Source organism: Ceratina calcarata, unplaced genomic scaffold (assembly GCF_001652005.2).
Source record: "Ceratina calcarata isolate Rehan_Ccalc_2016 unplaced genomic scaffold, ASM165200v1 scaffold39.2, whole genome shotgun sequence".
Classification (NCBI taxonomy): Eukaryota; Metazoa; Arthropoda; class Insecta; order Hymenoptera; family Apidae; genus Ceratina; species Ceratina calcarata.
This window is the reverse complement of record NW_017162322.1, coordinates 3,012,948-3,040,431: the sequence shown is the minus strand read 5'-3', so window position 1 is coordinate 3,040,431 and position 27,484 is coordinate 3,012,948. Positions and strand designations below refer to the sequence as shown.

The following is a 27,484-nucleotide window of genomic DNA, read 5'->3' as shown; positions in this document are numbered from 1 at the left end:
GCGCGACGTTCATTTCGCTCGATCCGATAAACGATCATCAAATAGTCTCCACGATCAATTGCCTACGTTGCCTTCGCTAAGAAAAGTCTCCCTCTTCGATTTTCTCTCGCTCGGGTCGCCTCGTTTTTTCGCACATACGATATTAGCGATAGGTACTGACCTACGACACATCCGCGGCTGATTTTCTACGCTGAGACTTTTATTCGTTTAATTATTTAGTTAATTATCTTTTACTTGTTTTTGTTGCTTTTTTTTTCGTTTAAGGCCATACTCGAGGAAAGGAGCGTTTCCGTGTATGTGTACGTGTGTGTATGTCAATCGTCGCAAAAGATTTCCTTATGTGATATTGCACGATGCTTGAATCTTTGAACATTTCGTTTTATTGTTTCGTTTACAGAGATCCTTCTCGTACGAAAGGTTTACTAAATAGTCGTCTGTTCCGCCGAGACTGTGTTTGAACCCATTTGTAGCAGCGATTCTTGTGGACTTTTCACGACTCAAAAACGTTTTGTACAATTCTTAAAATGGATAGAAAATTTTTCTGAGGTAAATTCGTGACTAAATAAATACATTTTAATTGATTTGCAGTGTAGAATTCCCAAGAATCTCTGCAGAATGTCAGTGTGATAACAGCAAGGTGACAAAATCTAGAAGGAGTGGCGTTACGCTCGAGAGCATGGAAATATCGTCGAGAGAAACCTGATCGATTTTAAGAGCAACAATTTTCTTCTCATCACTGGCGACGTATTATTGATCAGAAAAAAAAATTCAATCGATTTTCATTTATTGGAAATTTTGGAATTAGGAGATGTGCTCCACAGCTTCTCTTGAACTTCCACGCTCTGGAAGGATAACGGAAACGTTAAAGTTATCCTCGTATTCACCTTGCAACGCCATACGGCGTTTCTAAATCTAGACTCGAGTCTATCAACTCAAAAGCGAATCGCGCGATGCTCTCAGCGTCGTGCGTCGATTACCATACAAACTGCGTAAAATACATGTTAGGTATACATTTTTTTTTCTCAAAACACTATCTCGAGTCGTGTAGTCAGAAGACTAAAATAGAGAAACTATAAAAGAGAAATGAAACGACTAAACGCGCGTACGCGTATGAATTTTATTTATCCTTCAAACGCGGTACGGTTCAGGTCCACTAGTTTTCTTTCTTCCGAAAGGTCACTCTTTTCTTCTCTCATTTTTTTTTTGTTTCTTATAACGCACCAGAGTTGCTGCTAGGATACTTCTAGGAATCTTAAGGCCACGATACCAAGTTCAATGAGCGAAGCGAGTCTCGTCGCTAAGAGGGGGAAAACGCGTCGAGGCGTTTTAGGAAATAAACGCCTGTTTCCGATGTTTCTCTGCACGCAGAAAGCAACGCAACGGAGAATCGATAAAAGGTCGTCTCGCAAATCCTCGCGCTCTATAGAAAACACCTGCGTGTCCAGTGTAAACGTGTGTGGTCTCTTCGAGGAAGCATTTGAAAAATCAACTACGATAAATGATCGTCCTAGTCTATGACAGTTTCAAACCGTTGCTCACATTCACGGAGGAAACGAGGGTGTATCGGTTTTAAAAAAATAGCTTTCTCTCCCTCTCTCTCTCTCTCTCTCTCTCTCTCTCTATCTCTATCTTTCGCTCGTTCCATCTTTCTCTCACTCTTTCGTTCGCGTACCGAATCATTCTGATCACTTTGGTCTCGAACGGTTAAAAAGGATCCACACGCGGTTTACCGAGTATCAAAAGAGAAACGCAACCTCGACACAGCTCCGTCGGGAAAAAATTGTAACATCGATACTTCACATCACGCTCTCACTCTATTAATTCGACTCTCTCATCCGTTCGAACTAATATAATCGCGAAAAATATTCTCATCCCCCTCCTCCTTTTCCTCCTCCTTCTCTGAACGGAACTGCAAACAGCTAGTCACTCGTTTTCTGCGTGCGAACGAAAGCATCGTTAGTCAAAACGAGGGTTTACTTTCTGTCATCGTGGTTCTGCGTGAAGGAGTATAAAGAGAGCACTAGACTCGGCAACTCTTCATCTTTCCCCCCCCCCCTCCCCGTGTTCGGTTAAAAATGTTCCGTGTCCGTCTTCGAAGGGAGGGTCACTGGATGCGAGATCGACGATTGTCCAGGGGGAGCGATCATGCTCGATGTAAACAGAGAATTGCTCGGCTCTCCCTGGGGGAAAACGGGAGATCTCCCTTTCGTTTTCTCGTTCATACCGGAGCACTGGGTCGTCGTAGGAGCGACGTGAGCAACGAGCGTCGGGGCGGCCGCCTCCACGGGCGGCGCAGGCGACGCTCGATGTCCGCGTAGGACGACGTCTGCCCCTCGACGATCCGCAAGGGTCAAGCTCTCTTTTCCTCTTCGTCGATCTCCTCCGATGATTCCGAGGAGGAGGTGATCAGCGCGGTCGACAGACTCGGAAGGTGCGCCGAGTACGGCGACGAGTTCAGCCGCATACGTTGCGGTGGGTGCCAGTATTCCGGTAGGGAGTGAGACCCGTCGTCCCTGTCCGAATGCGATCTCTCCATCGATCCTAGTTCCATCATCGACACTCGTCTGGCAGGCCCCTTCTTGTCGCCTGCGACACACGGTACGGAATTTTGTGGCGAAATTTAGTATTTCTATATACGAGACAAATATTTCCTTTACGGAAAATGCATTTTAGAAATACGAACAGACTTTGTCCCCCATCTGTTACATTAAACTATAAATTAGTTTTTTTCCCCCTAATCGAACAGTAACATTTTGGTGCGGGCCTGTATCTTTCACATTTTAACTATCATTAATTAATTCATGTAAGGATATAATTTAATGACTTTGTCTTCCCGGAAATAAAGTGGTGCCTCTAACATCGTAGGAATGGTCAGGCTCCGAGTGTAATTGACGTAGAAGATGAATCGTAATTCTGTATTAGACTTTTTTATGCCTTCGTAATAAAATACATATTTAGTAGGAATAAACTGTGAGCCCTTGTCGCAAGACATTCCTTTCTCAGTTGTTTTAATACTCACTGGAAGTTTTGACGGGCGACTTCTCCGTCAGCTCTGTGCCCGTCAACGTATACTCGTCGCTCTCGTCGACTGTTTCCTGGCAATCGATACCGTCCGGCGTGCATACACTTTCACGACGGAACAAGCCAATTACTGATCGGACCTTTGGCTCCTCGATTCCACCTTTAATTAGAAGGGAGTGTCACTAATGAGGTTGATGAAGATTCATCGAGTGTTTCGGTTCGACCACCTGGAATATCCCCCTTTTGTCCACTGACAAGGGAAGACACCATACGTTTCGCTTTGGGTCATTGAAATTCACTGGTGAACCAAGACGCGAACTTAGTTCAAAAGTCATTATATCACGTTTAAAGGAAAATTGAATATACGGCTTTTTCCGTTATTAACTCATTTTTCATCACGTTACACGAGAAACGTAGATGACGTTCGGATTCGATAAATCGTGATTTTTACCTTCCCGCAACAGAAATTGTTCTATCGTAAAAGTCTCGATTTATCACATTACGATTTCTCCTTACTGACTGAAGATTATAAAAAAGAAGTCAGCAAGTAGAAATTCGGACGTTTACTTTAAATGAACGTACGTTTCATAAGATTTACTCCACAGATAAAATATTTCAGGCGGTCGCAAGAAGCAAACCAAAATAGTTTTGCACATTGCAGGAATACGTGAAGCACAAGTGCTCGTGAAAGAACTCGGCGAGAGTGTTTCCAATGATCGGTTGAATCTGACAATGAGATGTGCACAGAGCGGCCAACGAATCGTCATCGTGTCTCGATATGATGCGCAGTCAGTTATGTGACGATGTATCGGAGTGCATGTAAACGTATGTACAGAGTAAATGTGATTATGTCGAGAACTTCGATAGGGGGGACTGGGTAACCCAAAAATCGAAGAGAAAAAGAGACGCATTCGCATTTTTTAGATTAAGAGAAAAGTAAAAGGAAAACACTGCATTTCTGAAACGACTTGATACGTAAAAATTACATGTTCTCCAGCCGGAAGTCCGAGGCTGGTATCCTCCGAGCTCGATGAGCTGGCTTGCCCTCACAAATACGGGTCTCCTGTAAATTAGCGTTTTTCAATAATTTCCGTGTATTTTTCGTCTACCAACCGAATCGAGATCACAAACAATAATTTCCTTAAATATTATCATAATTAATAATATCTGTCATGTAGTCGAAGTTCTCTAAATACCTGAAACAGCGCTAAGATTTAGAAAACGAGTATAAATAAGTATTTATTCCGTCAACTGTGACAGGGGTTACCCGAGCCCTGTGGAAAAAGCTATATGTAAAAATTCCTTAATACATATAAGCGTCCTGGTTTCAATTTAGAAATGTTGAATAAAAAGCGATTTTGCTGTTGAGTGTGTGATATTAAAAATGTGATGTACAAAAAAAAATTCCTCTACGCTTTCAGTGGGATTAGTTCTAATACTACGGCTTATATCGATGTTATAGAAAGCTGCGTGTGAAAATTGTGTTTGTTTAACTGTACCTAAGAACGTCGCCGAGGGAGAACTGTAAGCCAGGTATTCTTTGTTCGAACACCAAGGTGGAAACTCGTTCTGTTTAACCGGGTGTGCGGAATCGTAGTCGTCCTCCCTTTTCCACGGCAACATAGTTTCTGTGGCTGTTGGCGTCGTCACTCGGTAGCATTCTACAATCAGAACGATCCACTCAAAAAAATTATGGCATCGTGAATTGCCCGAAATTGAAAGATGATCTCTCAGCGTGAGATTATCGCAGGACGTCTACTCGTTGAACTCTCTACTTTTAGAAAGTATCCAGAGATTTATTTATAGATTCTTATGATAGACGATGCTAAAATCTAAGGGCATGTTTGAAATTTAATAACTGAAATTTAATAATAATGACTTGGATAATTTTATGAATGCTTAAGATTTCTATGGACGTTCAGTTTCCGCATTGACAACAACTGAGAAGGTTTGTTGTCACGTAAAAGTGGTTCTTAAGACGGACCAAGGAATGAAATTTTCATTTGAATAGAAGCGATTTCGTATAGTAGCATGTCGATGCCAAGAACTCACCGTCGCGTCCCAGTTTCATATCCGGATCGTCAGTATTTATGGTGTCCATTGAGGTAGTATTGGTGGCTCCGTGGTGATTCTCCGCATTCGCGTTCGACGAGTCTACGAACATCAGCGGACGGGAGATTATATCTACTTGAATCGAGCTAAGAATTAGCCGTCTCCGCTCTTTTCTCTTTGTTCTGTATTCAAAGAGCTCGGAATTATCGCCCGTGGAAGCTAATTTCTCAAAAGATAATTCAGCGTCCAGAAGTTTCCCGATTTTAACGACGACGACGACGACGGATCTGAAATTAACGAAAAGGGGGAAAAGAAAAATCAGTTTCCTCACCGGACCGAGCCGTGAAGGTGATCGCCGAGTCCCAGTCCTCTTTGCTCGAAGGCTTTGAGGTGTCCCCGTTCTCCAACTCGTATAGGACACCGTTGATGTAATCTGCGGCCGAAATGAAAATTCACGTATTCAAATGAGCCTCGCTTTCGGATCGGCGAACCGGCCGAACATCGATATTCTTTTGTGAAATTACCTTGAGTGAACAATTTCGTCGAGCCGTTCTGCTGGAACTCCGGGAAACTCACGTGATTCTGCTTACCATCCTGCCGTTCGTGGGGGAAAGGGAACGAAATTTTAATTACACGTATTTGCAAAATCAGGTCCCGTTCGTTTATCGCGCGAGACAGGACGTTCTTACTTTGAGCAATTTTTTACTGCGCTTGTGACGATGCTTGTGCTCTCCCATCATACGACGTATGTTCATGTGCATCTTGTAATTGACTTGGGTAGACAGATCGCGATCGTTCACCGCGTGTCGGCTGTAGCTTAACCGGCGGTGCTGCAACAATTTTGTTCTCTGCTGTAGAGAAACGTTTTTTACATTTTACCCCTTGTCCGTTGATCATGATGACACATACAGACATATGCTTTACACATAGAATTCTCTTGCGATACACAAGCAAACAGAGAAGTTTACATTCCTAATGCATTTATTTATTTCATTTCACTTTTTTAATTACTTCCTCCTGAACCTCCGTGTAATCGACTCCGACTAATCTAATTAACGTTGTTTCGCCAGTTCTAGATATACAATAAATAAAATTAAGCAGCGCATAAAAACTGAAATCTATTCTTGTAGAATCGCTACTAGTCACATCGAAATTGGGCTCGAGTTCTTTAACGATATACGGAATCCAGTGAGTGGCCGCGAGTCGTCCCTACTAATTCTTACACTTTCCATTCTAAATAATTCACCCCTCCGGATACATGCTCAATCGATGGCCACGTATCCATCCGGGGGCTACTCGTAAACTGAAGATCCCGATACACGATATCGTTATCCAAAACGATCCTCGTCAGCAAACTTCTCAGGGCCACGGACTGTCCGATGCATATTACATATATACATATATAAAAATGTGTGGCTCAGCTAGCGCGAGGGTTTCTTACCCTTTTGTAAGGCTTGCATAGTTCCTCGGCCAATAGGTGGTGGATCCTGGCGTCCGTCAGGTCCTTCTTGGAAGGGTTGTACTCTAGTTCTTGGAGATCAATATTCCAGCCCGCTTCGAGCTGGCTGCAACTCGGGCTGGAAGGAGAAAGAATGAGACTGCATTTTATGACGGGTTGCCACTTGAAGATCGATACTCGTCTGCCCCCGAGGAGAGAGCCCGCCGGCACAATCGAGATACACAATGCAGACTTGTCTTCGGTTATGTTCCTCGGCCGGCGGGATGTGTAAGTATACGGGGTGGTGAATCATGGGCGAGGGATAGATACGCTACTACGGCGTAGTCTGGCAAAGCCGAGGGGAACATTACGGGACATTGTATCCGGATGGAAGCTATTCGACGTTCTATCCCCCTTCGATTTTCTTCGATGGTAGCGGAATTTTTATAGCGATAGAAATTACTCGTTGTTACCGGGCAAGCATAATGATTCGTGAATAAGATAAAAATGAGATTCTCGCCGATACACTTTTCACCGCGTTTCACGGGTCGCGAAATATAGGGAGATATTTTTATACGAAAGACTCGCTTCTTAGCTGGTGCGCGAGGTTGATCTATTGTAAACGAAGTAAACAAAGCGTTGAACTGGGAATATCGAGCTCAAAGGAATTGATCTCCACGCGACTTTTTCATCTTGATAGAGAACTTTCGCCGATAATTAATATACACGTACTGTATATATTTTCAACGGAACTCCGTGCGATCAAAGAAACGTTCCTGCGGTTTCTTATTGTCGAGGCAAGCAGGTCAACTACGACCAAGATAATTCGAATCCGGGACGCGACGAAGAAAGAGATGCGCTGAATGAGAAAAAAATGTGAGAGGAGAAAGCAGCTGCATACCTTCCATTGAACTGTCCCGTGTTGCTGTAGTTGCGGAATATCGCGGACATGCTCTCGGTTCCGCTGATATTGCCAATGGTCGACGCGTTCCTCCTAATATAATCCAGCGCGTCTTTCATCGCTAGCTTCGAGTACGTTTCCAATATTTTCGGCTCGGCTCCGTAGTGATTCCTCAGCAAGTACGGTCGAATGAATTTGTTATCGAACCGTTTGAACCTGCAAGACGAGGGCGAAAGGAGCGAGAATTAAATAAAACGAGCACAAATCTTTATATTACATCATGAACACTTAATTCTTCTCGTAAAGAGTGATTTATGATCAGATATAAGACGATCAGGATCATCAGGGGTTCTCGAACATTTTCAATTTCGTACCGTATGAATAAGAATAAAAAATATATGTACGATCATAAAACCATTTCTTTATTAAAAATTAATGCATCCGAAATTGAGCGTTTATGAGTCATCCTGTTAGAGGAAGTTAAAATCCTTCTCTTACATTTTCCATTATACTTTAAACTGTCTCATTGTCGAAGTAGAATGTACGATACGACGTGTAGTATATAATTTGTTATAGAAATAATGCATACTTGTCTCGAACGTGGTAGTTGCCGTGTTTGCCTAAAATATCTTCTATCCCGCCCATCACGTGGTCTATTATCTGCAAACGAAGACGACATTCACTCAGTCGGATTCATCTCACGGTTATTTTATTCCATCAGCAAATAAATGCATACGTCGAGGAAATATACGTAAAAACAGGAGTACCTCCTCGTCCATAAGTCACGATTTTTAAATTACAATCAGATTATACAGAAAATTGTAGGACAATACAAGAAGATATTCTACCAATTAATGAAATGTCACTTAGTATCATCTATCGTTATTTTCTCTTAAGAGTCCATGGTCCAAGTCGATTTCGGGAGATTTGCGGACGGGAGTGTACGAAATCGTGAAGCTGCTCACTACGGGTTTTATGTATCTGGGCACATTGTTCTTCCCTGGCGACACGTTCATTTGCAAAAGCGGCTGGTGGCTCCCGGTGAAAATCAATGCAATCTTCCCGTGCACGCCGACGGCGACCGATTATTGATTTCACTCTGTATCGCAGCTCGCTACTCTTTTTCAATATTTGCTTGAACGATAAGGGCGTATAACCACGCGTTCTCTACAATTTATACAGCAGGCGCGTGCCACTTTTTTTTTTATCGCCTTCTGTGCATGTGCATACTGTTCATTAACCGATCGAGTAAAACGTCCCGGCGCTTGCAGCTCGTTATCGAGCCGAGAGATACTTATCGCACGGAGACAATTAACTCTGTGTAGCTACGTATTACATACCCGCTCGTGGATCCTCTCGTTCATGGTAAGCTTCTTCTTCTCGGCTCGTTTCACGTTCAGAATCTTCACGAGGGGCTTGATCGTGATACCCTGAAACAGATACTCTTGACAGGAAGTATTTCACTCTGCGAGGGTCATTAGAACGGGGGTCGACGAGACATGACGATCGGTCACTGCCAGAATACATCCAACGTTAAGTTACTGATGAGTCGGTCAGACATTTGAATACACCAAATGAAGGGCTCAGAAAGCAATCAGTTCATTATCGTTGAAATTGTGGGAAAGTGAAAAAAATTGTAGAAATATAAGGCAGTGAGTAAAAATCGTGAGATGAAATTGAGACCTTAAATATGCGTTCTGTCAAGTACCCATGACATTATCTTTAAAGTCTAGTATCGACATTGCCAGTTCATTTTACTTTGGACGTCTCGCAGCATTGTCGACCCTTATCGATATTTTCCGCGCATAACTCATAATATAAACGGTAACCACGAGCTCCGAGCGGATGTTACAGTAGCATGTCATCGATATTGAATTTCCGATCGATTGGGCAGCAAACTGGATAGTGTTTTTAGAATTAATGGAAACTCGTAGCCAGGCTCTATGGTGATCGCAAACAGGGCGCGCCTTCAGGATGAGAGCAGGAGCGACGTATTTTTTTTGTTTCTTCCCTTTCGGCTCGGGGGGCTTTAACCTTTTGCAGTCTAATTACTCCTACTCTATTTACCGTCCGCTCTCTTTCAGATCCTGTTTAATTCCGTTGAAATAGTCAGAGCAAAAATGAGAACGAATAATTATGCAGGAAACGTTAATGAATCACGACAGACTTGTCCTTCAAGTTACTTTCTATCTTAATATAGAAATGAAATTACTATAATTAATTATTCGTACCGAAATGATATTTGCTTTATAATTCCATACATTAAAGTCAACCTTACGTTTTCAAGTGTTCTTGTTTTGAAACTGTCATTTCATAATTAAAGACCGGATCCTATATTTCTTTCCTTCAGAGGAAAAATTGTTAAGATCGGCTGGTAGAAATCTCCATAAATTCATTACACCGCGAAATGTCGAGAGGAAGTTCTCTCATTCGATGCATGTATGTATGATACGCATAACTCTGAGGTAGTAGTATTTTAAATTAGATACGAGAAATCGATAGGCGTTGCGTAAAGGCAGGTCAACGCCGACAGCATGTTTATAACAGGATTAATAAAAAAAGTCCTGAGCGAAATTCTTTCGTAGAGATTCGTGCGAGTAATTACGGCTGGGAAAGGGACACGTGTCGCTTTATTATTTTTCACGCAAATCGCGAGGCACGCGCTGGCAAGCTCGTCCTCTCGGTTCCGTATCGCATGGCAGACGGGCATAAAAGAAGAATAGGATCCTCTCCACGTGGCGGCCCACGCGGTTTTACCATTACGATGGGAAATGTTATAGCGCTGTTACAGTACGCGGTATTTCTAGCCGGGCAGACGTCGCGAGTGATCGTCATAACGGCGACTTCGTTCGCAGTTGTCTATGATGACAAAGTGACCAAAGCGAGTAATAAACAGGCAGGCATGCGCTGTAATAATGCACCAGCGGTAACCGTGATCACAGATTGTGACGTATATTATTTTCCAGCGTCGTTTCGTCGCCTGCTTTTATGAAATGTCATTAGGTAGTTATCGGTGATTGGAACGTGCACTGTGTAATATGTATTCGATGGGGACGTTTTACGAGCTGTTACGGTGGAAAAGAGAGTGCAATTTATTACGAACTACAATACAAGTTTGAAATACGAACAGAATATTTTCGAAAGAGGCCATGTTACTGGAGGATAACGAATTAAAAACCCGCTCCAGATTCTCGCAGCTAGAAATACCAGACAAATTTTGCTACCCTTCAGTAAAATTTATTTTTATACCTGGCGGTCCTAACCGCAACAGGTATCGATTATTAATTTAGATTTACATCTAGGCATTTAGACGTACGTTGTAGAGAGACAACTGCAAAGTGGAATCTCGCTTGTAATTTTATTATTTGTTACTTTTGCCTTTGTAGAATCACTCTTTAAAATTTTTTCTACCTATAGCCGAACGAGGGAGTACCGTTAATCAAGTCAGACTCATTCCTCAAGTTCTACCTCCTTTCGGTTTTTCTACATTCGCCAATAATTGTCAATACTGGAACCTTCTTTCGGAGTTTCTAAACATAATTTATCGAAAGTTCGATCCGCTCGGTTTCTACACTTCGTACTTATTAGGGTTGACGGTAGTCTGAGAAAATTCGTAAGAATAGCTTCGGGGAGTGAATGGTTTTCGAGTCTGAATCAACATTTCTCCAAGTTTACTTCTCGCGGGCTATTTAGGAGAAATGTTGATTTAGAGAAAGGGGTTGTATTCCCACTATCGCTTCGCTTCCACCGAATCGGGGCAGCCTCTCCTATTTTTTTTTCTCCCGACTGTCCGCGGGAACACAACGCCGACGTTCGGGTGCATCATGCATTATTATCGTGAAGTTTAATTTAAACTTTGAACGGTGGAACAGAGCGCCGACACAGCGGCGACGGAAGGGAACGTTGAACTCCATTGGTTTAAACAACCGTTGTCTGTGAAACAATTCCGGGGAACATCGGAGATAATCCCGACGAAAGACATAAAACGGAAGCAACGTGAAGTTATAATGGCAAAACGTAAAAAGAAACATAACCGAGATCGGAGTTCTCGATGGTAACTACAAGCAACGATGTTCTTACTATATGGGGAAAAGAGCGTAATGCATAAACCTCTGTTGTTTACTTAAATGATTTCTTTTAAAGTCGTACAGGCCGTAAGACCTCTGCGAAAAGTTTGAGAAACATGACCGAAAAAATCTATGTGTAATATTTTAAACGATAAACTTATGAGAAAAATGATCGTCGAACAGTTTTATAAATCTCCCCGTAAATAGTTATAAAACTGAACGACGTGTTCGTCTTTTTTAAAGCTGTCTAAGTGGACAGCGCTGTAGCGTCGTCGACTTACCTGTATGAACACCGTGAAGTAGATGACTGCGATCGTGGTAGTGACGAACATTGGCTGGAGCGACACGTGTCTCGGGTCGATTAGCAGAACCAGAGCAAACGCTACGGCACCTCGTAAGCCACCGTAAGACATCACGAATTTCTCGACCTTGTCCAGCTTGTGCAACCGGAATTGATTAGCCAACGCTGTCAGGAAGATCACGCCTGGAACCCAATTTCAATTCGAGTCAGCGTTGCTACTAACGAGCACATTTCGTTAATTTATTAACGACATCTATTAATTCATTCGAGTCTGCGTTATTATCGAGAGCTTCGAATAAAAATCGCGTCTTATATTCTTTCGAACTTCCGTTAGACAGATTCGAGTTGTTTCTCAAATCTGTTGTTTTTGGCAACTGTTACGTCTACTAAATCTCATAATCGTTACACAATTTTTTAGATCGGAAAGCCTAGTTCCAAATAACCGAATGTTCGGAGCGTTTAAAGGCGATGAATTTTTTAAGTGTCCACCAATGGGCAACGATTTAACGATAAACTGTCGATGGAACAGGAAGCCGTAAGCCAGTGACGGTAAGCCGTGATGTAAACTGCTGGTTACGGAAGGAGACTAGCGAATCCTGTTAAGAGCGTTTCAAGGTATATTTCGTAATTTGATCGAAGATAGTAAGACGGTTTTAGCTTCTTCAGAAGCATTTTCTCAGAAGCTCGTCCAATCGCTAGTATCAATTTCGGTATTGACTATTAAGATAATAAGGTCGAGAAACTGAACTATTTTTGCCGAGATTCTGATGACGTTCTTGGAACATTCGGATCAATATCAAGATTCTTTTCCTGTTTTAAGATTTCATTTTAATATTTCCTTCTTTTAATTTCTAACAAGCAATTTGAAAACGTTTACGAAAACAGGATTCTGTTTCATGTACCAGCCAACTGGAATCACGGAAAATAGGAAAACAATGCTTGCCACTTGGCACGCTACCCTCTTCCAGCGGGCCTCTTATTATCCCGCAAAAAACGAAATATCAAAGCGCAAGAAACGATATGCTCTTGGCACGATCGCATAATCTGCTTGACAAGCGATAAGCCATGATCGGTTCAGCCTAAGCCACTCTTATCGGTCTTTAATGCAATTAGGAACTTTCTCTCCCTCTTCTCTGGATCGTCCACTTGAAATCGTACCTACTTACTGTTAGACACACGGCACACAACTACGTACATGCGATCAAGTCGGTTAACGATCGACTAGTACTACGACGCGATTACTGTCACGCTGGTGATAGCCGACCGTGACTGATACGAACACCGACCTTGACGCGTTACTCACCGACGATTCGATAGACCGAGCAGAAGACGATGGTCATCACGACGAACCACGTGTTCCAGTTGTGACGATTGTTCACCGTAGCCACCCCGAGGAACATGAATATGATGGTTTCCGAGCTGCTGGACAGCATTTTCATCGTGTACTTCACGGTCGTGTGAGACTTGTGCGATATATTCGCCTCGACGTAGTTCTTCATGGTGATGCCGCAGAACGTGATCCTGTCGACAAATAGGGATCACGACTGATCGACGATACGCCGAGGGTGTGGAAATTCTGGTAAAACCATATTTTACAACGTTTCTGCCTGGCTCGCGATGAGACGGAGGAAATGGACGAACGTTAGGCAAGTCACGTGACTAGCCCTTAAGGGGCGAGAGAACGTAACGCGACGAGGTCGGACGCGAGGGGATGACGATGGGCCGTCCTCTCTCCCAGCTTGTATCGATCGTTCGCTCGCTCCCTAAACGTCGCGTCGCCGAAATTAATTCGAACGTACGATCCCGTGCGTTTACGAAATCGACGGTCCGACGACGACGTCGATTCGAATTTACGAGCGGGACGTGACCGCGGCCACCGTCGTTCGACACGCTGCAAATTCGTACATATACCGTCCAGTCCAGTCCTGCCCTATCCTATCCTGTCCGGATTCATTTAGCTACTTTACGAGCTCCGAGCTTCTATACCTGATTCACTTGTTCGCAGCAGCACAAAAATTTTTAATTCGAAGCGACACGAAGTTCCACAATGAATTATATTGATTGAAAGTGTATAACTTGATCATGGGAATAAAAGTTTAATTCAGAAGCGAAGGCAAAATATGTTCTCTCTGTTTGAAGCAATTGGTGTTGACTTTTACTTCGCTGTCCAAACAGTCCTATCTTGAAGTAGTACTCCTGTTACAATAGGATTCAAAAGTTCGCTGTCTATGGGTACACAGACATCATCTGTATTTCTTGCTGACAATGAGAGCTCTGAGAGCAGAAAGGAAGTTTTATTTAGGTGGCATGAACGTACAGTTACAGTTTAAAGAAGGTCGTAAGGAACTGAATTCTCGCGACTACTGCCTTAAAACGTTTTAAGCAAATAATCGTCGATTTAAAATCGTGTCACGGCCAACAGGCATGTGGTTGAAACTCGTCTGTTTGCCAGTCAAACAAAGCGGAAGCTCTGTTTAATCGTATAAATAAAAATCACGGGTACCGAGCAAGAACCGGTCGATTACGGGTTAAGCATATTTGAACAGTTATTGCACGGGGCGTACTTTGCATCCGGATCGATCATCCTCGCTTCTGACTTCACCGGTTAATGTATAAATGACTTAACAAGAGTCGCGATAGTCATCGTATAAAGCACCCGATGCATTTTCATCGTTCACCGATCGTCCTTTCCTTTCGCATAAAACCGGACTTTTACCGATCAAATCACAGAGCGATTCTCCGACAAATTTTTATCTCCTGCTTTTCACAAGTTCGGTGGTGAAAGCGCGAAAAGCTTGGTCACTCAGCGAACGATTTCGGCGGGGTTGATTAAAAGCGTGTCGATCAATCGATGGGCTGCACGCGAAGCTGAAACATTTACGTCCCTACGAAATTTAAAAATGGGCGAAGTCGTTTTGGCAATTTATTGCGTGTCGAAAAATGAGTCGTCCGAAAATTTCGGGGCCACACTGGTCAAGCACGGGCTGGAGTAAACAAGGGAAGTGTACACGCTGTTTGCCAGTGTTCGCAATATACAATACTACTGTCGCAGTGCCACTTCGATACGCATTCCGTTTGATCACCATGAATTTAGTAAGGTAACATTAATAGTCTCATTCTGGACGTTTACTAGGGAAGATTAATACGACAATACATATAGCGTGATATCAGAGAGTCATAGCAGTCTTAATGAAGGCAATTTTGATGATGATTAAACATTCTCCATTAGATCATTTCACACGCATAAATACTGATGAAATAATTCGTAAAGTAAATACCCAACGAAACATTATATATATAAATGGTAATAAGTTATTATTACATGTAATTTATGAGAAATTTGGAGTTTTTGCAACAATCAAAGGGACGAGTATTCCAATTAAAAGAGTTATCAAAGATCTTTAAAAATACTAATTACAATCCCACCAGAAAGTTTTCCAATTACCTTTAAAGTAGAATCGTCCCTCCGACCTTGTTTCATAATGAACAAACTTGGATCGAACGTGTGTTTTTTAAACAGATCGATATACTCACGCCAGTATGCTGGACATGTGAAAAATCTCGGCGTTCAGGTAGGCCAGGTAAGCCATGACGAATATAAATATGGGCTCGATCACCCGAACCTGATCGGTGAATCTCGTAACGAAACCCGTGGCGAAGCCCCAGATCACCCCTATTATCGTCCCGCCGATCGCCACCACGAAGAACGAAGCCAGACCCGACAACAAGTCCGTGTAAAGTATATTCGCCGGTCCTATCTCGTTGTACGTCTCGAACATATGGTACAGCACCTGCGTGTCATTATCAAACAGCCTCCACTCAATCAGCTGTTGCTGATTAAACGATGTCACGTCGCTACGGGAGAGATTAGGGTCTTTAGTAAATAGGACAATGGAACGGCTTAATTATACCCGGTCTGACAATTCTTTCATGCTTCGAACGGCGTCATTTCTTACGCACGTTGTTAGGGCTGAAAATACAGTCGGTAACATTTGCAGGTGACAGGTAGAGATACAAATTTTGTATAAAACATATTTTCCTATAGCGGCAACAGGTAAGCAGTTATTTGCAATAATCTAGAAGGGTACCCCTTGACAAAATCTCGGAAAAATAACAATTTTTTTCTCAAAATTTGGAATAATACTTCAAATAAAAGTTGTAGGTACTGCTATTATCTGCAAAGAATGTCATACAAATATACAATTTTCTTCCATCTCGAATACTTCAGGACTAATTAATTATTGCCTTCATCGTCAATTACTTTTTAACAAGAAGACTTATAAGGAAATTGGATAGGACCTTTTTTATGTCTGCCAACTATCTAATCTCTTCTCGGTGGTAATGCTAAATTCTCTCGGAAACTCGAGATGGATACTTACAACAGTGACAGCGTCGTTCAACAAGCTCTCCCCGAACACGACGATGTACAGGATTTCGTTCACATGAATTTCCTCAAAGACAGCGAGCACGGCAACGGGATCGACGGCGCTGATCAACGCGGAGAAGAGGAACATCTGCAGGAGGGGCGTTTCGAAGCCGAAAAGACCGCTTTTACCTAATACCCACAACGAGGCGCCTACGAGTGATCAACAAAATATCAAATATTAAACAGATACCTCTTTGATAAAATGTATTCGAACAATTCTCTCAAAGGACGAGGAATGGAAGGACTTATTATACATGACGAAATAAATATTTTTATATAAGAAAGACGATTTCGAATTTCCTTCATGCATAGCGAATCACTGATGTTCAATGTTACCAGGAACTCTATACAAATCAATTTAATTTTATTTAAATCATCGAATTAATTGCAATACTTCGGACGAGAAGTCGTCATTCAGAAATTCCTCGGCACGGGTTCACGAACGTAACATTAATTCATCGATAATAATAACGGATGTAGGTCATCGGTTCCGCGATCTATAATTAATGAGATCGCCGTTCGTTCCACCGCGGGGAAGTCGCGGACGCGTCGTTTCGCAACGCGGCGTTTTCCGCGGAGCACGCAGTGCCGTAAACAGAAATCGCGTGGGCGGTTCGATGTCCGTGTGTTTTCACTCTGACTCTGTTCGCGCGTGTGCCGATTTCGAAATGCGTTTTGCGAAAGGGTGGACGAACGCGAGTGGAAGAGATATGTATAGTAGTCGATACGAAAATAGAAGACACTGAAAGGAAATAGTTGTACATATTATATATTCTCTATTTATAGTTGCTTGATAATGGAGAAGGAGATTATTTGGATCTGTTAAACAGAATTCTGTTAGAAATGTCTATTTAAAGCTCACGATTATCTATCATCTGATTTTCTTATTTAAAACCTGTCGAACTGTTTTATATGCGCACGTGTCGGAGGAACGTCAGCTATTTTTATGTCCTCGGTAATGTTCAGATGTTTGACATACGGATTTTTGTGAATATTGCTGACTGGAAATTCTCTGATGAATATTCAATTTTTATTTTTTTATCGCGTGTTGTTATTAGTGTTATGAAAGCTTCAGCGTTTTAAAGCACGTGTCGGAGGAACGTCAGCTACTTCAATGTCTTCGGTAGTGTTCAGATGTTTGACATACGGATTTTTGTCAATAATGCTGACTGGGAATTCTGCGAGAAGTATTAAATTGGTGTTTTCTTATCGCGTGTCGTTATTAATATTATTAAAGTTTCAGTGTTTTGAGGCACGTGTGAATCTCCCTGAGGCACGATCAATGAATACTACACGAACCGAGTTTAGCACTTAACTAGGAGCGAATTTTTTATTTCATTCAGAGGAGTAGGTAATTAGTTCGTTAAAGTGCCTTTCCGCGATTCTAAGGCGTGAAAAGCTGCTAACGTTAGCTGAAGAAGTCTTTTTGAGCCTGCGTCAATAATCCCTTAAACCTTAAGCAGTCTCGCCCACTTGAGAATGCTTATACAAACGTTTCGTAAAAATATCAGCACACAGAAGTCGAATACATAACTTGTCGGCATGGAAAAATGAAAATTAAAATTGCTTCCACGAATTCGTTAAAAATAGCTTCAATCAAGGAAATATCTGAATTTATGCTTCGAAGAAAGTTACCTCATCTACCGTACGTAGCGATCCGCTTGTAAAACATAAAAAAAGAAACAAAGTTCTTAAATCAAGTCGACTTAGAAGTTACTGTGCCAAAAGTAAAACTTTCCAGTCTGCACGAAAATAAAAAAAAGACGTAAAAGTTTTAAATCTGTCCTAAGTCAAAAGTTACTGTGTTAAAAGCGAGTAGAAGCTAAAATGTGCTACGTATATACGTCGTCACAGTTCGCAAATACTTTGCATAGGTGGTTTTTCAAATAAGTCAATTCAGACACGACGTAGATACGCTAATAGCAGGGCATAATAAGCATATGAATTCTGTTGTATCGTTAAGTACTTGTTTATGGTTTTATCGTTTCACAAGATAAGGAATAATATAATAAATTTTACATAATAACGAAATAGGTATCGTATATGTATTGTCTTTCAGCGAACGAAGAATTACGTTATAACGAAAAGAAGTTGAAGGTGTAGAACACGTAATTTATCTACACTACGTTTTACTCGTTTATTTATTTAACGTGAAACACGTTGTTTTCGCAAATTGCTTATGTAACACGTCTTTCACCGTAATTGAGTTGTAATTATGCCCTCATTAACCGGTTGAATACTTGGGGAGTATAATAAGCGCAACGGTAAACGCCCGAATGTAAATATGACCTAAAATTCAATTGATTCGACGGAATTACGTTCCGATTCGTAATGACATCGATCGGGATCGTCTCGATTCGAAGTACTGCGTAGAAATTTCGACGAACTATGGGAACCTTCGGGTAAATAGGGAAATGTCACTGGGTCTTAAATGACATTTAACAATTTTCTCCAATAGTACCGACCTATCGACAAAGTGTTGAATATAGTCCCGATGACGGCGAACAGCAGTATCGTCCCCAGGTGGTCGAAGAACAACCGGTTCGGCATGAAGTAGCCGGCGTCGAGGATAATGGGCGGCAACATGTAGAGGAAGAACGTGTCCGGCGTTAAGGGCGACACGTGGACGCTGCTCGCCTGGAACAGCAATACGCCGACGACGACGCCTACTACGATCAGCAAGCAGGATTCCGGGAAGATCTTGCTGAGCCTCGGTGTCATGTGGAAGCCTGCAGACGCATTTTTTTAATGGCAGCGTCGGCAGAGAGCACGCGCTGGCTGCCCGTTCGGTTTCGATCAGACGGAACGGGAGAAACCCGGTGACGACCCTTTTCTCGTTCGGTTATTATTATTAACCCTCGCTCGGCGCCACTTTTGAACCTTCTGCTACAAACGCGGCGTGAAATTGGCGCCTTTGTCCCCGATGGTCTGAGTGTTAACGATGCACGCTTTTACCCGGATGGCAATTTGCGGGAACAATGCTTGATGCGTTACTGATTTAAGTAGTACGTTTGCCAATTTATTGCACGTCGAATAATTTATTGCAAACAATGCGTGTCACCGGGTTCATCGAAACGCCGTTGGTTAGACCGCAATCGCGTCGGATGGTAGATTGTTGCCCAGTTCATTGTTCTATAATCGCGGCAAATAATATGTCTGAATAATATTGGCTCGTCCTGGAAGCTCGTTCTTATCTTTGACGGGTGGATCAAAACAGGCCTGAGTATATAAAATGATTCAAATTATATCTTACGCGCGAATGAATTTTTAGCAGACGCTGGCTCGCGTAATGAGAGGCGATCATGGGTGTTTTTGTTCGTGTAAAATGCAGAGAATCTATAAAAAGCGTTTTTACGGCGCGAGCTTAGCGCGTGTCGCAAACAGCGATCGATGCTACTGGGTGAGAAACAAGAAGAAACTTATGCTATTATCCGAGCCGGTAGTTTGTGGATGTTCCATTAAATTTTCTGAACACTGTTATTCACGGCGAGGAAACGTTCTGCGTAGACATCGGCGCTGATGCATATTGTAACACAGTGTGCCGCTATTTATACAGTTTAATACGAACCTAATACCCGGTGGTTTATGTAACCGCGTTACGTCCGTGGATTAATGCCTAATGAGTGGAAATATACCATTGGACAATCGCGTAGTTTAATCGCAATTACGTTAATTGGGGACAATTGAAAACAGGAGTACACGGTTCGATTTAGTAGTTCATAGCCAAGCAAACAAAATGAATATTCAACCGGTCGAAATGCAATTAATAAACGTACCGTTACCGAAAATTACAAAGATGCTCAGTTAGTAGGCTGCGGATTTTAATGCAAACTGAAACATTTGCGTTTTCAATTTAAGAAATGAAATTTAGATCGAGAATTCATTTCATATTTTCTGCACATCGAATTTTTTTATAATCGAATAAAATCTACGGTCTATCAATTAGGTTCGTCCGCAGCTTTAATTACAATTGGAATTGATCCTCCGAAACGATTCGGTGACCAATGGTTAAAAGTATGGTTCGCCTCTGATACAACCGACCACAGGCAGCTACCAGCGAAACCAGCGGACGACCAGATATTCGATCAGGTTTCAAATTCAGATTCCGCGCGTACTATACCTATTTTCGCGAGGCTGGCGAAGAAGATCCATATCCCGATGACGAATGGCGTCTCCACGCGGTGAAACTCAACGGCGATAATGTTGTACTCTGGTTTCGCGTGCCCATGGTCACCGTTGGCCTCCTTGACCGCGTGGGACGCCATGTGCTCGATCGAATTGCCACCCTGTTGACCTTGCCCCGATGACAAGCTCCGAAAGGACACGTCGTCCGGTAGAGAACCATCGATGGGACCCATCGGCCCGAAGCTCTTCCCTGGATATGGTTCACGGAGATCTCGTGGCAATTCATGGTCGTCGACTATCGGTCCGTGCATCGAATAATCGTTGACAGGGGCTCGTCTCTCCGGTTCCATGTGATCCGGAACAGACTCGTAGAATTTCAACAGACCAGCCTGGCCGGGGGGCCAGAGAGCCACGAAGATGATGAACGCGATCATCGTCTTGGAAAGGACACGTGGAGCCATAGGGACGTTAGTCGGCGACGGTGTTCGTGTTCTTCACGGGGACCGCGCTGTTCACACGCGCTCGTCCACCGATTCTGAGTCACCCTAAGTACCATCAGAAGGGAGCAACGAGGAACCTGTGGCGTAAGTGGCTCCTGCTGTTCGAAGGGATTAAAACCTTTCTATCGAAGCACTCGAATCTTGCTTTTTATTACTCTCTGTACGAGTTCTGTTCAGTACGTGGCTGTTCTTTCAGGTCGGGAATATCGTAAGAAGAATCTCTTGGACACGGTATGTTCAGGCACACATGGGACCGTACGCCTAGCTTTACGAGGCTCAGCTTATACCGATGTTTCATTTGTTACAAATTCTTGAATGAGCCGGTTTATTGCAATCGTGGCAGATATTTATTTTCGATTCAGTCCATACAGTCTGTCACCAGGATTCGACGCGATGATTGTGTAAAACGTTCGTAGGGACAAGTTCTGTACTTCGGGTTCTCAGTTCGCGCACACGACACAATCTCTTTGGTATTCTCTTCCGTGCATCACCAGCGTAAAATTCTATTAATAAGTACCGGGCCGAAAAATTCGAGTATCGATTCACGGACACGGCCGACAGCCACGCTTCGGCCGTCCTCCTCTTCGTATTTCCGGTGTCGTCTCGTCCGCGGACGTCCGCTTCTATATTTATATCACTGGTGACCTTTTTCGGCGACCAGTGGTGTCTCGAGCCGATCTTCCAGCCGACGTGTCAACGAACCCTCGCGAACGAGGCGACCTAGGCGGCGGCCAAAACCCGGTTCCATCTTCGTTTCCCTTAATGACAGAAAACTCGCGCGAGAACTTCTCGCGATTTCCGCGGCGTATTTGTTTTGGTACTTACCGCGGCGTCGACGCTGGTATCTCGTTTCACGAGCGCGTTTATCGACGAGTACTAGGATCTTCTCGATGGTACGCAGCTGCAACAAAACTGGACTGCTCTCGTCGAACTCCGGCTATTCGATTATGCCATTTATACTTTTTCTCCGATGTGTAATCGATGCCACGCACTGATTACCCTGGTCACTCTCCAAGTACGAGTACCCGTGGAGAAAAAAAAACGCAGCAGCGAGACTCTACCTCGAACGATCCCCGACTCCTTTCTCTGTCACGTTCCAATGGAAATAGTACCAGGCTGTGGGATTATTTGCGAATCGAGTAGAAGGCGACTGGGTGACGGTTCAGTGGTTGGTCCAGACTACTAGCTCTGGGGTAGCAATTCGGGCAGCAACCTTTCACGCTGGGAGCCAACGGTGGACGAGCATCCCGAAGCTGGTGCGGTCCTCGAGGGACGTGAACGGAGGGCAGGGGACGACGACGTGGCAGCCGGGCCGATGCATCATGCGGTCGTTAAAGATGGAAGTTACGTCGCGGTTCCCAGGTTTTCAACGGTGCGCTTCGATCGACCGACACGGCGGCACTGCGCGAAACGGAACCGTCGTCGACCGTCACGCGCGGCCCCGGCTCGCGCTTATGTCGACGTCGCGCTCGGTATCGACACCATCGTTGCGAGGAACTCTTTGCGGCCAAGGGCTCACCGCCACCGACGAAACGGTTTCACGAAAACGTAACGCGGGTAGCTGCCGACGTAGCCACCATCGACATCGCTACTGATAATCCATCGACGCTCGTTTCCTCTCGCTCGCACGTCTATCGCTATCCTATTTCGACTCGTGCTTCTATGCTCTGGTTCTGTCCTTTTCTAGGCCTCTCTTCGCCGCTTGCACGAGCTTTCCAGCCAGCTGATCGTTGCGGGAAACCCGCGCAGGCGTCGCGACGCCTCGCTATATGTAGCGTCGCGTCGGCGTCGCTGGGTGCGCTTGCCGCTCGCCTCGGTGGTTTGTTGTCGAGCCATCCATCCCGTCGGAGTCGAGCCCCAGACTCACGCCACGAATATTGCTTTCGAAAGCGATTACACTGGAATTCCGTGTGGATGGGACGATCGATATTCGCGATGAAGGGTGGACGGGTTCGAACATTAAGTCATGGACGCTTACGGAGAAGCGGTGGTAGGTCCTAATGCGCGTTACTCGTTACCAATTGATCGCAGACTAGCTGGAGACATCATTTTGTATCGCTGTTTAGGTCTAGGGTCAGGTCGGAGGGTAGCCGTGGTCGCGGTAGACTAGGTCGCTCGGTTATACATACGTATGTACGTAGACGTCACGGAGAGCGACCTTAGCATTTAAAGGAGAGAGCACATATAGGTCTCCAGAGCTCAGAGCTCATTCCTCGAGGCTGGTTCTTTTTTTTTTTTTTCATTTTCACGATTTTCTTTACATCATTGCCTGACGGTAACGTTCTCGTATGCATATTTAACGATATGCATCAGGCGTCCCTGAGTTTTCCCAATGTGAGCTGATCACGAAACACGACGTCAATTCTTTCAATGTCCCCGTTGATCGCATTAATTGCACGTAGTACAGAATTATTAGGCTCTTTAAATTAAATGCGAAAGTAGGTCAGACAGGAAGTACGTAATATTTAATATCTCTGTTCCATCTCGTACTATTGTGTTTACCACGTCGGGCAGTAAGCGCCAAGGGTTGTAAACTTTTTTTTATAATCAATCATTTCAAAATGTTTTATCGTCATTTTAATAATCTTTGACTGACGATCAGTAGCGACGCGTGAGAATTGGTTTTAGTCTTAAATCGTATCAGAATTCCACGTTCAAGTTATCGACTCCCAATCAAACCCCTGGCCCGACTGGACCTCTAGTAATGTTATATCGATCCCCAGTGGGTCGATATCGATCGCTTTGGAGAACTTCGTTTTATCAACTACGAAATCCAATCAGTTCATACTAATTGCGTAATTTAATGAGATCTCTATAAAACTGTCTATAAAACGAAAGTTGAAATGAGTTTACGTTTCTTCTACTCTTATAACTTAAAACTTATTGGAATTTTGAGAGAGCTCTCGTTTATGTAAAACAGTAGTAAGATCGTGAAATTATAGTAGAGTAGTAATTCCACAGGCACAAAGTACTCGAAAAAAAGAATAACATGTTTTTACTGTGTAAGTATGTGTGTGCTAATTGTAAGTTTTGACATTTCCTTAACTGTTCTTTCGTTTATATACGTTAACAATGTTAGACTTTGTTTTGCAGCATTACTGTTATCGTCGGCTATATTTCAAACTATCATCGCGAGTAGAAAAATGTCGAAACTTCACGTGTTTGCTATTTGATAAAAAACTTATTTTTCACGAAAACGAACGTTGAAAAAACAACGATTCTCGATTTATTTTTTTAGCACCGTCACCCGGCGTGGCGCGGCTCGTGCCACGATTTCGGCGACACTCTGTATACAGGGTGAGTTGCCTAACGTTTGCACCTCAAATGGTGGTTCCATTTAAATAAATGAAGGTGACATTCATGTCTCTAAAAAAATGACATAATCACAAAAATATTTTTGGTATCGTGTGAGCCCCACTGAACCGATCAACTTTATTCATAAAACAATTGACGTATCTTTAAAGGTACTTGAGGTGCAAATGTTAGGCGACTCACCCAGTATATAGGGTCACGGAATTCAAGCGAGAGCGACCTTAAACCAGCCTCGTCACATCGTTGGATCTTGGAGACACCTTTACCCTTGACCTTGTCGCTGTTGCACTAGCAAAACGCTGGGTTGCCTCGACATTCAGTTCGCTACTTGCCAGCCTTTTCGATCATACGCTATACGTTCGCGACTCTGCTAGCTATCGTAACCTACTTACCTTTTTCCACACGTGCTGCGCGGCGGCCCGAGCGAGATGTCTGATCAGTTCGATCCTATTCTACTTGATAACCTCTGCAGTACAGTACAGTAGAATAGGACGTTCAATAGCCGAACTGTTCGAAAAGATAAGAAGCCGTGCTTGTCTGACGAAGGAATACCTTATTAACGAAACTGTACTTTTAATATTAAACTTTATTTATTTAAATGAAAATATAAAATTACACTCAATATATTATGGTACTTTCCTTTTCCTTAAGGTAGTCGTTGCCTGAATCAAAAATATTGAAAATTGTCTGAAATTTTGTACAAGAATATATGTATAACATTTAATAACTATTAAAATTTGAATGCTTCGTCATTGTTTTTATTTAATAATCATCCAACTTAAAAGTAAATGAACAATCGCGAACTTCGGTACGGATACCTATACATATAACGATTAAACGTATATTATCATTTGGAGCAATTCATTTGTTCGATAATGGAATCGGAATTGGTTATTTACTGAAGCTTCATTGTTGACAAATTGGAAAACACAGTATAACGAATGCCATACTAATAAATAGATGTAAGCTGCCGTTTCAATTATTTCCGTACTGTCGAGTTTGATCTGTACTCTGCCCCGTTGTTTCGCATTTTTTTTTGTTGGAATTTCAATAATAGAGAATGAAAATAATTCTCTTTTCACGGAGTACTGTACCTCTGCAATGACGTCGTTTCTCTATTTATGAAGGATAATAATTACATTCGTTTACTCGGTTGCATGTGTCGGAAAATGAAAATGAAAAAATTCCTATGAATAAACGTTAAATGAATATCATTGTTATATTTCCTTGAGTATCAAGGAAGCTTGATTATCACGTAATCCCATTATTCTCTTTTTTCTTTTTGAAGCTTCAGAATGGAATAATTCCGCAGCAGAAATACATGCTCGTGTAACAAGCACTTTCACGTGCAACGAGAAACTTATTCTCCTAAATCGGAACACGTGATATTTTTAATCTGTGAAGCATCAAATTTGACATCTGAGTAACATCTGTAATTTTTCAAATATCCCGAAAATAGGATACGGGTGCCTTGAATCTCGAAGCACAAAATGACGTTTAATTAACTGCCTTCAATATTGCAAAAATGCTTAAAATAACGCTACCTTTTTCGTCTAAATGTATCGCGTTTCGATCGGCGAATTTATAGTTCGAGACTCGTTTAATTTCCATCGTAGATGTGTCGTATATTTACGATACGTTCACAAATTTCGTAATACTATTAATCGGTGATATAACGGCGACTGCAGGTAATTGGCGTTACGTTAAATTCGCGTAAAATTTACTTCAATTAACAGGAGTAGTTGCTAAATGAAATGAGCCATCAGGTCGAACCGTGTCAATTCTGTGCGATAAAAACAATGCGGATGGGCATGTACAATGTGTCCCGGTGTGTAAAAAATTCATTCTTCCACGAGGCGCGAAGATCGTGTAGTTATCAAGACTGTTCGTCGCGGAATTGTAATGTTTACTCGAAATTTTTGACGCGAATCCGCGTCATAACTCATTTCAGTCAACACGAAACATAATAAATCACTCTTTACTCTGAAAACACAAACAAGAAACAATAAATTACTCCTCCCAATCCCTGCCCCTTCGTTTCCCTCACGCCTTTCGCCTCAGGAGCAAACAACGCAAATTCTCATCAAACTCCTTTGATCGAAACTCCGTCACCGAGGCACCGATACCAATTCCGGTACTATGGTAAATAAGAAAACAACTGAGACAAAAGAAAGGAGAAGAGCGGCAGAATCCTACGTTCGACGTCGATAAAAGCCGATGCGATCTTCCGAACGATCGATCCGTGGGTAAAAATTCCTTTTTTCGCCGACGCACATCGGAAATCGGACAGTTCGGAGCGAAGCGGCAGATAATAAGCCGATTGATAAGCGACGTAGCACGAAATCTAATTCGATCCGGTCGAATCGCCTGGTTCCATGCATGTAGCCTGATAACGCGTAACGCTTCGCAGGCCAAATTTTACTATGGCCGATTTCGAGGCAGATTTATCGACGCCGAGCACGTCGTACAGGAGTACCTACGTCCGAATATCGTTTTCGGTTAGGAAGCTCCGGATAACGGGGCTCGCAGCCACTTGGAACACCTCCGTACACGAAATTCTTTATTATCAGACTGGATTACGAATCTCACGTGCTCTCGTTTACACGGAGAATGATTTCTTCTGGTCAGTCAGCCGGGAGACAAAAAGCGTGCCGGGCATTAATAGCTGCAATTTAAAAGCCGGTATACGCGGCTATAACGAGACCGTTTCGATTTTCTAACAGTCTCTTCACCTCCTTCAGCCACTGTTACTGCTGCTGCTCGTAAATTATTCTGCCTTTACCAGAAACCGAGTGGCGTTTCCTTAAGCGAAAACGCTCGATCATAAGGGCGTTCTTCCCGCGTTGCCCGCGGAAAAGTCGACAGGGGTGAGCAATGATGGTGTTATAACTCTCGGTAGAGCGCGATGCCTTGTTAAGTTCCCCTTACCGGCTGCGCGTGGAGCTGAATTTTGTATTCAGGTGATTAAGCGATCGTTCTGATAATTAAACTGTACATATTTATACGCTTGTTGTGAGTTCGTTGTGAAAAAGTAATACGCAGAGCAAAGTAACCTCAAGCTCTAATAATTATAGATTGAAAGTGTTCATCCAGATTTCAATTGCTTCGACCTTTTTTTTTAAACCAATTAGGATTTCCTGGACTCGAAAGGTCCTACATAATTTTCTTGTAGCTCGAATATTTCCTAAGCAATCGTCGTGAGTATCAAACTGATTCCTTTGCATAGAGAGATAAAATGCAAACGACTCGTGGCTATACGTCCGGAAATTACAGCACTTGACTCTTGAGAAGTGGACTTCAAAGTCTGAACATTCATATTTCCAGCTGTAATGCAAATTGCT

At 42.9% G+C, this 27,484-nt stretch overlaps 1 protein-coding gene across 5 annotated transcripts; it reads right to left on the bottom strand.

The window, feature by feature from the left end:
* Nucleotides 1-247: 247 nt before the first annotated feature.
* On the bottom strand, nucleotides 248-22,519 carry Nhe2 (Na[+]/H[+] hydrogen exchanger 2). 5 transcript variants are annotated; one of them, XM_026814505.1, is made up of 18 exons: nucleotides 21,657-22,511; nucleotides 20,327-21,589; nucleotides 18,672-18,935; nucleotides 16,160-16,356; nucleotides 15,315-15,571; nucleotides 13,084-13,301; nucleotides 11,761-11,963; nucleotides 8,753-8,842; nucleotides 8,002-8,072; nucleotides 7,413-7,628; nucleotides 6,515-6,650; nucleotides 5,763-5,924; nucleotides 5,598-5,667; nucleotides 5,405-5,506; nucleotides 5,074-5,175; nucleotides 4,521-4,682; nucleotides 3,020-3,181; nucleotides 248-2,586 (listed from the first exon to the last, which is right to left on the bottom strand). In XM_026814505.1, the coding sequence occupies exons 2-18, from the start codon at nucleotides 20,790-20,792 to the stop codon at nucleotides 2,351-2,353; spliced, it is 3,114 nt and encodes a 1,037-aa protein (XP_026670306.1). In that variant the 5' UTR covers nucleotides 20,793-21,589; nucleotides 21,657-22,511; the 3' UTR covers nucleotides 248-2,350. The 5 variants fall into 5 exon arrangements, 3 of the variants coding, with proteins under 3 accessions (XP_026670306.1, XP_017881966.1, XP_017881967.1); XM_018026477.2 differs by having other exon boundaries at nucleotides 5,763-5,921; nucleotides 20,327-22,511; XM_018026478.2 differs by having other exon boundaries at nucleotides 5,763-5,903; nucleotides 20,327-22,509.
* Nucleotides 22,520-27,484: the final 4,965 nt, after the last annotated feature.

Coding starts and splice junctions, on each gene's coding strand:
- Nhe2 (XM_026814505.1), bottom strand. CDS start 20,792: ATGGCTCCACGTGTCCTTTCCAAGACGATGATCGCGTTCATCATCTTC. Junction 11,964..13,083: donor CTCGGTCTATCGAATCGTCG/GTGAGTAACGCG, acceptor ATTGGGTTCCAG/GCGTGATCTTCCTGACAGCG. Junction 2,587..3,019: donor GTCGCCCGTCAAAACTTCCA/GTGAGTATTAAA, acceptor CGTGTGTCGCAG/GCGACAAGAAGGGGCCTGCC.